Source organism: Octodon degus, unplaced genomic scaffold (genome assembly GCF_000260255.1).
Source record: "Octodon degus isolate 3935 unplaced genomic scaffold, OctDeg1.0 scaffold00021, whole genome shotgun sequence".
In the NCBI taxonomy this organism is placed as follows: domain Eukaryota; kingdom Metazoa; phylum Chordata; class Mammalia; order Rodentia; family Octodontidae; genus Octodon; species Octodon degus.
The window spans coordinates 7,966,794-7,978,417 of NW_004524597.1; the positions used below are offsets into that span (position 1 = coordinate 7,966,794).

At 37.5% G+C, this 11,624-nt stretch overlaps 1 protein-coding gene across 2 annotated transcripts in view; it reads left to right on the forward strand.

Moving 5' to 3' along the window:
* Positions 1-11,624, forward strand: part of Crebbp (CREB binding protein) — a 153,586-nt gene that overhangs the window by 119,327 nt on the left and 22,635 nt on the right. For both annotated transcript variants that reach the window (XM_004627820.3, XM_023711344.1), the window contains 4 exons: positions 95-334; positions 702-790; positions 6,339-6,419; positions 8,648-8,704. In XM_004627820.3, coding sequence (XP_004627877.1) covers positions 95-334; positions 702-790; positions 6,339-6,419; positions 8,648-8,704 — 467 coding nt within the window. The remainder of the gene's footprint in view (positions 1-94; positions 335-701; positions 791-6,338; positions 6,420-8,647; positions 8,705-11,624) is intronic.

Sequence of the window (11,624 nt, forward strand, 5' to 3'; positions counted from 1 at the left end):
CCAAACGAGAAAAAAAAAAAAAAAAAAAAAAAAAGAAAGAAAACACTTCTAAAATTTGAGGGATCCACTAGACTGAAACCATTTTGTTTTTAAGGATTATTTTGACATTGTGAAGAATCCCATGGACCTTTCTACCATCAAACGGAAGCTGGATACAGGACAGTATCAAGAACCTTGGCAATATGTGGATGATGTCTGGCTTATGTTCAACAATGCCTGGCTTTATAATCGTAAGACGTCCCGGGTCTATAAGTTTTGCAGTAAACTCGCAGAGGTCTTTGAGCAAGAGATTGACCCAGTCATGCAGTCCCTTGGATATTGCTGTGGGCGCAAGGTACCGTCTTAAAATTTTTTTGGAAAATGAACTTTGCTGACTAGCACAGTAAATAGGATGACTCATTCTAAGCACAAATGTATGCTGGGAAGTTAACAGGTTCAGTCAGGCCTTTTATAACACAGCTGATTACCTGAGGTAAGATATGATCAAAGCTAGAGGTGCTTATCAAGGAGACCTTTCTGGCTGTCCCTTACCCATTTTGTCTGTCTGTAATATTTATCTCTTAGAGCCAAAGTACACCTTGAAATAGCTATTTCCTTAATTTAAAAATTATGTAATATACTGGCAGTCTCCATCATGGACTAGAATATTGTGGAATGGAAAGTAGAATATATTTTTAGTATCTTCTTCTTTGTTTTTGCAGTATGAGTTTTCCCCGCAGACATTGTGCTGTTACGGAAAGCAATTGTGCACGATTCCTCGAGATGCAGCTTACTACAGTTATCAGAACAGGTAAGCATCTAGAAGTTGGCTGCACTGTAGGACAAAAGGGTATGTTATTTCTTTCCTCAAGTTCACTGAAAAGGGCCGGGGAGTTGGCTCAGTGGAATAAGCGCTTCCCTGGCAAGCTCAAGGGCCTGAGTTTGATCCCCGGTTCCGCAAAAAAAGTTCACTGAAAATGCCACAAACTCTGTTTCTTGGTCAACTCAGGTAGGCTTAATTGTAAAGTACATTTCTGTGGTATAAAAATAAAACCTGAAAAGCACTTGTCACACTGCTTTAGATTAGATAAAGGATACAGTGTCTTCTCCAAAATAGAGAATAGAAAAAGTGGTTACTGTGCTTTTCTGCCAGAGAATTTTTGCCTAGGTAATTTAGCCTGCCTAGTCTGGTGCAAAGATTTGCCCTAATACTACTACTTTTCAAAAAACCTGAAGGATTTTATTTTCTAATTCCAAATTAGCAACACAATACAAAATGAGATCTGGCATTTCTAAAAATGTAATTCAAGAATAGTACCCCTGTTTAAGATGGTTATTTTAGAGTTCTGAGAACAACAATAGGCCTCCTTGAAAAATAGTTACTATCTTTTTTTGAAATGTGAAAGAGAATAGAGCATATCTCCTGTCTCAAACAGAAGAATAGTGAAAGTATTTGTTATAGTTGGTTCCCTATACAAATAACAGTTTAACACAGTTTTGAGATTATTTTAAAAATTCAGCTCCTTCATATCCATTCGTTTATGTGACAACACACTGATAGCCTAAGGGCCTCATTAAGGCCTCAAAACACAAATTGTGGATTTGGTTAAATTCAATAATGTCAGCTCCATATCTGAACTGACAATCAGGATTTTTGTATGACCAAGATGAAGTTTGTGCTCGTTCTTTGTCTTGTTCAAGTATTAAATGTCAGCATTAATTTGGTGTTTTGATTATTTTGCTCTTCAGCAGTCTTGGTTAAATTACATATATTCTAAAAGTTCAAAAGCCCATACACAGACCTAACAAAGTTGAAATTTTGACATTATTTTTCTTTTATTTTTCAATTCTTTTAATTTCTTAAAAAAATATAACCATGTTCAAAATAACTCTCACAGGGCAGCCAGATAGCTCAGCAGACTAAAGCGCCTGCTTAGGCAGAGCGCAGCTGCCAGCATTCGATCCCTGGACTGCCGTGCCTGCCCCACCTCCAGGGCATACTGAGAGGGCGATTAAGACTGGTGTGGTGCACTCCTGTAATCCCAGCACTTGGGAGGCTGAAAACAGGAGAATCACTATGAGTCTGATCTACATAGTGAGACCCTGTAGACCCTGTACTAAATACAAAAAAATTAAAATTAAAAAAAAAACCAAAAACTTATGAAAGTCCTGTTATTTACAAAAAGAAGTGTTGATACAAAATATCTCAAGAAAGAATCATAAAGAATATATGCAGTGTAATATTTGTTGAAACTGTACTTCCGATTTGATTTGAAACTGTCTCATTGCTATCTGTTTATCAATAAAACTTTGGAAAAAAAAAAAAAAAGAATCATAAATCCTGCCAGGCACATTGGTTGGGTTCCAGCACATTTTAAAAGACATGTTTTTTGGAAGATAGTAGCCTATATATGATCAATCTACTGAAAAGTTTCAGTTTAATTTGTTTCTCTCTTTATCAATAGAAGCATTTTAAAACAACTTACAATGAGACTATGACACTTTCATAGTGAGATCCATCCCACAATGAACAGATCATATTCCAGAATTTGTGGCTTTTCCATTTATGGCTTTCCACCATGACCCTCAGCATACATCATAATGGCTCAAGTTAAACAATATCCAAGACAGGCACAAAACATCTTTCTGTTGCCCAAGGTCCGGTGGATTACTATATAGGAATAAACATTGATGACTGTTAATGTGCCAAACAAAATAAAGTTGTTTAAAAGAACAAGTTAATATTACTATGTTAATATGAAGATACTGTCCCTGCTACTCTGACAACCAGCATAGTTTTGAAGAAATAACAGATTAATTAGAAGAAATAGCAGATTATTTACCAATCTTCAGAACTTTTTTGTTGTTGTTTGTTTTCACTGTTCCTGGGTCAGTTAAGACACTACCTTTAAAAAAAAAAAAAAAAAGACACTACCTTTACTGATTTGAACAGATTTTGGCCATATAACTTTGAGAGCATTTAAAATTGAATAGAATTAATAGGATCAGGAGGTATTAGAGCCACCATAGAGAATGTTACCTATGGAGTGTGAACACAGGACTTTCCTGAGAGTTCTAAAGTACTGGGACTTCACCCCCCCGCCACTTCATTTCTAAACAAAAATAGTATATTTTTCTTGAGAAGTCCAAATAAAAAGTTGTATTTTATTAATACATTTCAAAAGGGTAGGCCAACCTTCATGTTCTCTAGAATGCTATACTTGAGTAATTGATATGTTGTGGTTCTAAGAAAGCAGTGATATAATTATGTAATAAACATTCTAACTGCCTTCATTTTCTCATTTTTGTTTATGAACACTATAGTGTTCTTACAGTTGTTTTGTCACTTGTGCTAAACTGGGCACTTAGAACAATAGAAAATTCTACAAAACATTTATACAAGTGAGCCTCATATAACTGGTGTGTAGCTGCATTTTCACTTGTTCCCATGCTTTGGCAATTTGGAAATAACACACGTTGGGAAAACTTACAGCTTTTCCAGTAAATAGATATTGATATTAGAGATTATCTGTAGCCATCCTGATGTAGTAATGAAAGTTAGAGTGTAGCTCAATGGTATAATGCTTGCTTAGCATATGAGGCTTTAGTGTTCCCCCACTGCCAATTGCATATACTAATACAGTACTTAAAAAACAATCTGGGGGCCGGGGAGATGGCTCAAGTGGAATAAGTGCTTCCCTGGCAAGCACAAGGGTCTGAGTTCAATCCCCAGTTCCACAAAAAAAAAAAATCTGCATTTGAAAATTTAGTCCATATATTAAATTACCCTTATAAACCGTGCAGTTACATTATGCTAACTTTAGCAACCCAGATATATATCATCATCAGAATTTGTGAAATTCTTTGCAATTCCATATTCATCAAACTGCTTCTTTCACAAAAGACAGAATGTCATTTGGGCTCCTGTGGTTGAAAAGTGAATTTCTAAATATATTTCTGGGAGAAACAAAGTTTGGATGAAGTAATAGATAGGGGCAGTATGGCATGATAGTTACTTTAGCAGGAGTTATGTCAACTGGTTTGGCTAAATGGGTGTCTCCCTCTCCATTCTATACCATACCTTCATATTGCTGAAGGGTGATGAGGTAAGACCATGGGTCTTCTCTGTCCCCTTAAACAAGATAGTTTCTGATTTCTCAGTGCTTCGGGACAGACATTGGGTCTGTTGACACTCTGACCCATCCGCTATAAAGGGATAGGTTCCTGTTTACTGGTTGTTGCTAGATTTTGATCCCTACACAAATAAAAGCCCTGAATCCCAGGATTTTAAAACTGTTTAGACTCACTTGCAATCACAGTAGTAATTTTATTTCAAACTGTATCCAGGAATCCTGCTCCCTGTCCCATAATGGTGTATCAGCTGTATAATGAATGGAGCAGTCAGTTCTGAGCTTCATTTCAATGGGGAAATACTTGACTTTGAGAGAATGAATGTTCTGGTTTTGCATATTATTTTGGTTACCACTAAGTTGGTTTATACTTTTTATCCTGTCTTACAAGTGAAACTGTACCCTCCTAGGTATGGAAATTTTAAAATTATATCATCCTAAGGCTTTGTCAGAATATTTCCAAAATAGTGGATGACCAGAATATTGCTATAGTACATTCATATATGTATATTTATTTTTATAAATATATGTATCAACAATGTTAATCTGTTCCTAGTCAGTTTTTAATGTTAGCACACTTTATTAATTGACTTGGTCCAAAATAAACAAGCCCCTATATCCAGTTATTGCCTGTAGTGAATTTTCCCTGTTCATCAGCCAAATAGGGGAAATTGGATAATCTTGAAAAAACTGTGCATGCTCTAAAGTTTTATGCTTTAAATTTGCTGTGTTCTGGTTAGCGAAATCTAGCAGACAAAATGCTCTATATATTTGAGGAAGAGTAGCACTGGGACTTGTGGGAGCCCTTTCCCCATAGTCATCCTGCATCCCAGTCAGAGCTGAATGAGTGACTGGTGGGTGGGTGAGTGACTGAAACCTCACTCAGCTGCTGTATCACTCTGTACTTGGGGATCAGCATGGCATTCCAGTCTTTGTCACAGTGCCTTTAATACTAATCCTTCTTGGCATCTCGTAGATGTAGTTTTGAGTGCTAAACCTGCATTTTATTGTGCTGCCGTCGCCGCTTTATGCTCATCTTTTTGCTTGTATAATTCACTTCCATTCAGCTTGTTTATTTTATAGTATTCTTGTGTGCTCATCTTGTTTTATTGCAGCATCCACCTGCATTTTTGTTGATTTCTTGTTCATGTCCTTTCCAAACATTTAATCCTTTTATTTTAATTGTTTTAACTTAATAGCTTGAGCCCAGGCTCTGTTGTTATCATATAAGAAATTGGTGTGATGGATAATTTCTCAAATGCAGATTGTGCTTTAAAGACTACCTCTAAATTTGCTTAACTTGGGTTGTCACCAAGTCAGAACATTCATTCGCCAAGTATCTCAGATTGATGAATGATTGGTCCAAGTACCAAAATTTCAAATCAAAGCTTAGAACTGAATTTTAAGATTTTAAAATTGTTCATATTTACATATATTGTATTATTATACAATATATCACAATTTTTCTCTTTTTATTAATAAATGCCTGGAAAGTCTTTGACCCTGACTACATTTCTGTTAAATGTTTGTCCAGAATATGGATTTGGTTTCATTTGTATTATAATACAATTAACTGAGTGATTAACAAAAAAAAAAAATAACAGGAAAAATTATAACTAGTTCTGGGTACTCGATATTCTCACACATTTAAAGATCTGGCTTAATACTAGAACCTCTGAATTGCTGTCAAGCATAAATTTTTCATTTTGAAAAACAAAGCTATTTCAGTTGAAATTGCTTTTTAAAGTCTTTTTGTCAGACTGTTTTGTTCAAAGTAAAATTTTCCATCTCAAATCCTGGCGATATATTTTGTAACAAAATTCAAATTCCTAAATTTAGGCTCCATGCAATCGTAGTATTAATAACTCCTTGCAAGCATTTGCATCTTGGAGCTGGTCCAAGCCTGTCGTTTTTAGTGATGATGGCCTGTGACGTGTGCAATGAGACCGAATGCTAATCAATGCTTTGCCTTGGCTTTCTGCTCTGTGTTGTCTGGTGTTTGCGTCTTACCTCTGTGTCTGTGCTATTTGTTCCCTTCCCTGTTTTCTAATCCTACCCTTCCCCACCTGGCCCCTGTTCCTTTCATTGTCCTCACTGACCCATCAATCAACCAACAACGCCCCCCCTTCGTCGTGGTGCTCTGCCCTGCTCTGATTGGTGGCTTCGTTGCTTGGGTGGCTGTGTGTTATGATGGACCAGTTCACCCAAGTATGGCCTTCTTGCTGACAGGTATCATTTCTGTGAGAAGTGTTTCACAGAGATCCAGGGCGAGAATGTGACCCTGGGTGACGACCCTTCACAACCCCAGACGTAAGTACTATCTTCTCATTTTGCTCTCTTGTCCTTGATTAAAAGGGAATCCAGTGTCAGCCATTTTGACTTTATTGCAGTTTTTTTTTAAAACTATGCCTACATTTGTTTGTGTGTGTGTGTGTGTGTGTGTGTGTGTGTGTGTGTACACGTGTATGTGCACACCTGAGTGCACCTATGTATTTGTATAAATATTTATACTTGAAGATGTTAAGGGTCTAAGCTGGGCAAGGCAGTATATATCTATAATTCCAAAAAGAACTCTGGGAGAATAAGGTAGGAAGATCACAAGTTTGAGCCCAGCCTAGATAGCTTTAGAGATTTAGTGAAACCCTGACTCAGAGTAAAAAGAAAGACTTGGTGAGCCCCTGTCTTAGAATAAAAAATTTTTAAAAGAGCTGGGGAATATAGCTCAGTGCTAAGACAGTGGGTTCAATCTCCCATAATGCCAAACAAACAAACAAACAAACAAAAATGGGTGTCTAGCTGGACACACTAAATCTTTTAATTTCAGCTACTGAGAATGTTAAGGCAGAATGATCACAATTTGAGGCCAGTCTAGTCAGTGTACTAAGACCACATCTCAGCAAGGACTAAGGATGTATAGTTCAGTGCCTACTGAGTTTAATTCCCAAGCACTCAAAAAAAAAAAAAAAAAAGAAAAAAAAGAAAAGAAAAGCCTACAGTAGTGTTTCACTAACTCAAGTGTTCTCTGTAGACATTTATTAAATATTTCTTTTTAAAAATTATTTTTTAGCTGATTGTGGTGGTATACACCTATAATCACAGCACTTTGGAGAATTCCCATGAGTTTGAGGCCAACAAGATCCTTCCTCAAAAAGGAAGCAAAAATATCATTTCTTCACCAGGCATGGTGATGCATATCTGTAATCTCAGCATTCAGGAGGCTGAGGCAGAAGGACCTTGGATGGATGGATGGGAGGGGAGGAGAGGGGAGATGGATATCCGGATGGATGACTTTTTTCTCACAGTCATCAACTTCCATTTGGGGAAATTACAGATTTTCACTTAGATCTAAGAAACCAAATAGAGCTAATCACAGAAATGGCAGCACAAAGTACATTTTGCATAAAAGCCCATCTTTTATCTTGGTGTTTATCTTCCATTTAAACCATCATTTTTGTTTGATTTAAAGGACAACATTGGGCCAGGGAATAAGCCAGGGGATAGCTCGGTAGAATAAGCGCTTGCCTGGCAAGTGTAAGGTCCTGAGTTCAATCTCCGGTACTGCAAAAAAAATAAATAAATAAAATAAAAATAAAGGACAACATTGGTGGGTGTTTTTAAATATTTATTTAATCTTTTTGAGACAGCTCTGAAGTTCAAGCCAGCCTCCAAACTTGAGGTGATCCTCCTGCCTGGATTACAGACATGTTCCACCATGCCCATTTCCTTCATCCTTTAAATCATTGAGCTAATGCAGATTAATACCAATGTTGTCTCCTTGCTGCATTAAAGACGGGCTTGTTAACTCATACCTGCACTGAGTTAACTTCTTCCTCCCATGCCTGTCCTCTGACCGAGATACTTACTTTTGAGTGGTAGATTAACCAGCAGAAAAAGGAAAACCAAAAATTGTATGTTCATCTTATTTACCGTATGTTTTTGAAATACCTAAAAAGTCTTCTGCCCACCATATTTGTTCCTATCTGCCAGTGTTTTGTGATTTTCTCCTTTCTCTAGACTGGGCTTCCTAGTCTTTAAGCTTCTGACCACGTTGGGATTGGCCACAAAGTGGCCATGTCTCACATTCAGGATAACTCCACCAGGGAAGCCATTTTCAGCGATATAGATGCTACCTCCACAACTCCTGAGCAAGCCTAGCAGTCAAACCACAGCCTCACCAAAATGACTAGGATTCTACATGTTTGACTTTTTCCTTATTTAATTCTTTAGCCTGTAGGATTAATAATAGGATTGTAGGGCTGAGGGTGGGTTAAAGCTCAGTGGTAGAATGCTTGCCCAGTATGCTAAAGGCTCTGAGTTCTGTCCTTAGAGCCACAAAGAAAAGTAGATACATGAAAAATAAACTTTAGTGGAATGTATGGAAAAAGAATAGTGTGGATTAAATTTCATATTTGTTACATCTACTTGAGGTTTCAGCTGTATATCATTTGTTATTGTTCAAGTAACTATAAGTTATTCCAGAGACCCAGTAGTTATATTTAAGAAATAAATTTTACCTAACTTTTTTTTTTTTAAACAAGGACAATTTCCAAGGATCAGTTTGAAAAAAAGAAAAATGATACTTTAGATCCTGAACCGTGAGTATATAGCCATTTCTTTTAATTTTGGCTTGAGATCATACTCCTTATGATTGGGTTGTGGAGCAAACATTAAAAATGCATTGCGCTCAGTGAGATTATTTGTATGTAGTTATTCTAAATACAGATTCTTTTTTAACTTACCAAATACTATCACATGTTTTCTAAATAATGCACTAAGTTTAACAACAAGAGTGTGTGTTGTATATGTGTGTGTGTGTGTATATATATATATATATAGAGAGAGAGAGAGAGAGAGAGAGAGAGAGAGAGTATGAATGTTTAGTTCTGTTAGAACCACTTGTTTGTCATGGATATCTTTTAAGATGCCATTCAGAGCCAGGCATAGTGGCATATCTCTGTATTCCAACTGTTAAGGAGGCTAAGGCAGGAAGGTCATAAATTCAAGGCCAGCCTGAGGAACTAACCAGACCCTGTTGCAAAATAAGAAGTGTTGGAGGGCCAGTACAATAGCTCAGGTGGACTAAGCACCTGCTTAGGCAAGCACAGGGAATGGGGTTTGATCCCTGGCACCACCTGCCCCGCCAGCCCTGCCCCTGAGCATGCTGAGCCTGTAACCCAAGTCTGGGCGTGGCAGTTCCCGCCTGTAATCCCAGGCCTAGGGAAGCTAAAACAGGAGGATCACTATGAGTCTGAGCTGCATAGTAAGACCCTACACAAAACACACACACAAATATATATATATATTTTTATTTTATATATATATAAAATAAAAAGGGCTGGGACACATGGCTTAGTGGTAGAACACCCTGTTCAATACCTAGTACTACAAAAAGAAAAGGAGCATCCATTCAGTAAGATTCATTTTCTTTTAAACCATACAAAATTTCATTAAACAAAGTAATAGGAATTCAACAATGGTTTCTGTATTATATAATGTTATTGTCAAAGTAGTTGTTTAGCCAGGTATAAACCTGCAAAAAAATTTTTTTTTATTTTATTGAGAAACAAATACCAATGAGACAGTTTCAAAACTGATTAGTAGGACAGTTTCAATAATTAATACATTGCATATTGTTGTCTTAGTGGTTATTCATAGTACAAGATGCAGACATGATATCCTGTCCAAAAAGTATTAGTACAAATCTTCCCACTGAATTAAGAGAAAGTAGCTGTATGTCTATCTTAACTATTTTGTATATACAGATACAAAATGGTCCTTCATTTATATCCCCTTTTTTGTTTAGTTTTGTCAGAGACGGGTATTCCATTGTTATTTAAATATTGTAGGTGGCTGAATTCAACTAAATAATCCAATATAGTCCAGTAGTCCATAATAGTTGTGGGTTATCCGTAGGACTGGCAATAAACCTGCAAAATTGTTTTAAAAAAAAAAAAAGTTGTGAGAAATTTTTTTAAAAAAGAAAAGAATAAAAAATACATTTAAGTGCCAGCCCCACCCCTGGAGTGCTCTGAGCCAGCAAATGAGACTGGGCTTGGTGGTGTGCACCTGTAATCCCAGTGTTTTGGGAGGCTGAAAACAGGAGAATCACTGCGAGTCTCCTGTCTATGTGGTGAGACCCTGTAGACCCTGTCTTTTTTTTTTTTCTCTCTCTCTCTCTCCTTTTGTTTGTTTGTTTTTGTGGTACTGGGGATTGAACTCAGGACCAAGTGCTTATTCTACCAATCTACCTCCCCAGCCCCCAATCCTGTGTTAAATACCAGGAATAAAAATAAAAATAAATAACAAAAAAAAAAAAAAAAAAAAAGCATTAACTGTTGGCTTTAAAAGACCAGCAGAGGGGGCCTGCCCCTTAGCTCCGTTCCTTAAGTGGCTGCTTCAACAAAGCAGTCAGGCTCAGATTGCTGTGGTTCTATCCCCACAACTCAAGCCAGCCAAACCTGCCCTGAAGACATTTGGAGCAAAAAAAAATCCTTAAAAGACCAGCAGAAGTCGGCAATAGAAATAGCCAAACTACCCTGCATATATACATTAATATATCCTTTTCCCTTCTTTTTTTTTTTTTTCGGAACCGGGGATTGAACTCAGGCCCTTGCGCTTGCCAAGGAAGCGCTTATTCCACAGAGCCATCTCCCCGGCCCCTTCCCTTCTTTCTTTTGTCCTTTTCCTCATCCCAGTTTTTCCTTCCCACTGAACAAATTTCTCTTTCATGGTATCTACTATACCTTCAGATTTTACTTGCTCTCTCAGGTTCTTACTAGCAAGACAATATAATGTTTGCACATGCAGGTCTGATTTATTTCACTTGCCAATAGTCTCTAGTTGCATCCACTTATCTATAAAAGTGTCAGTAGGATTTTATTTATTTATTTATTTATTTATTGTATTTTAGGGAAGGGTCAACAGGGTGTTCAGGGTCTCACTACTAGATCAGACTTGTAGTGATCCACCTGTTTACAGCCTCCCAAGAGCTGGGATTACAGGCAGGTGCTATCATGTCCAGTCTCAATTACTGTTTTAGTGTGCCCTGGGGGCAGGGCTGGCATAGGCAGGGCTGGTGAGGCAGGCCTGGGTATTGAATCCCAGCCTGGGGATTGAATCCCCCGCCCCTGCACCTGTTTGCAGGTGCTTTAATCTGCTGAACTATTTGGCCAGCTCTCTCAGTAGGAGTCTTAAGAAACCAGAAACAGGACTCACTTGGTAGACAAGTGCTAGTATCCTTTCATCAGAAGTTTTATGGGGCTGGAGAGATGGCTCAGTGGAATAAGCGCTTCCCTTGTAAGCGCAAGGGTCTGAGTTCAATCTCCAGTTCCAAAAAAAAAAAAAAAAAGTTTTAGAAATCCTCTTAGAAACTATTTTCTAAAAATAATGCAGGGCCGGGGAGATGGCTCAGTGGAATAAGCACTTCCCTGGCAAGCGCAAGGGCTGAGTTCAATTCCTGGTTCCAAAAAAAAAAAAAAAAAAAAAAAAAAAAACTCTGGGGGCCGGGGAGATGGC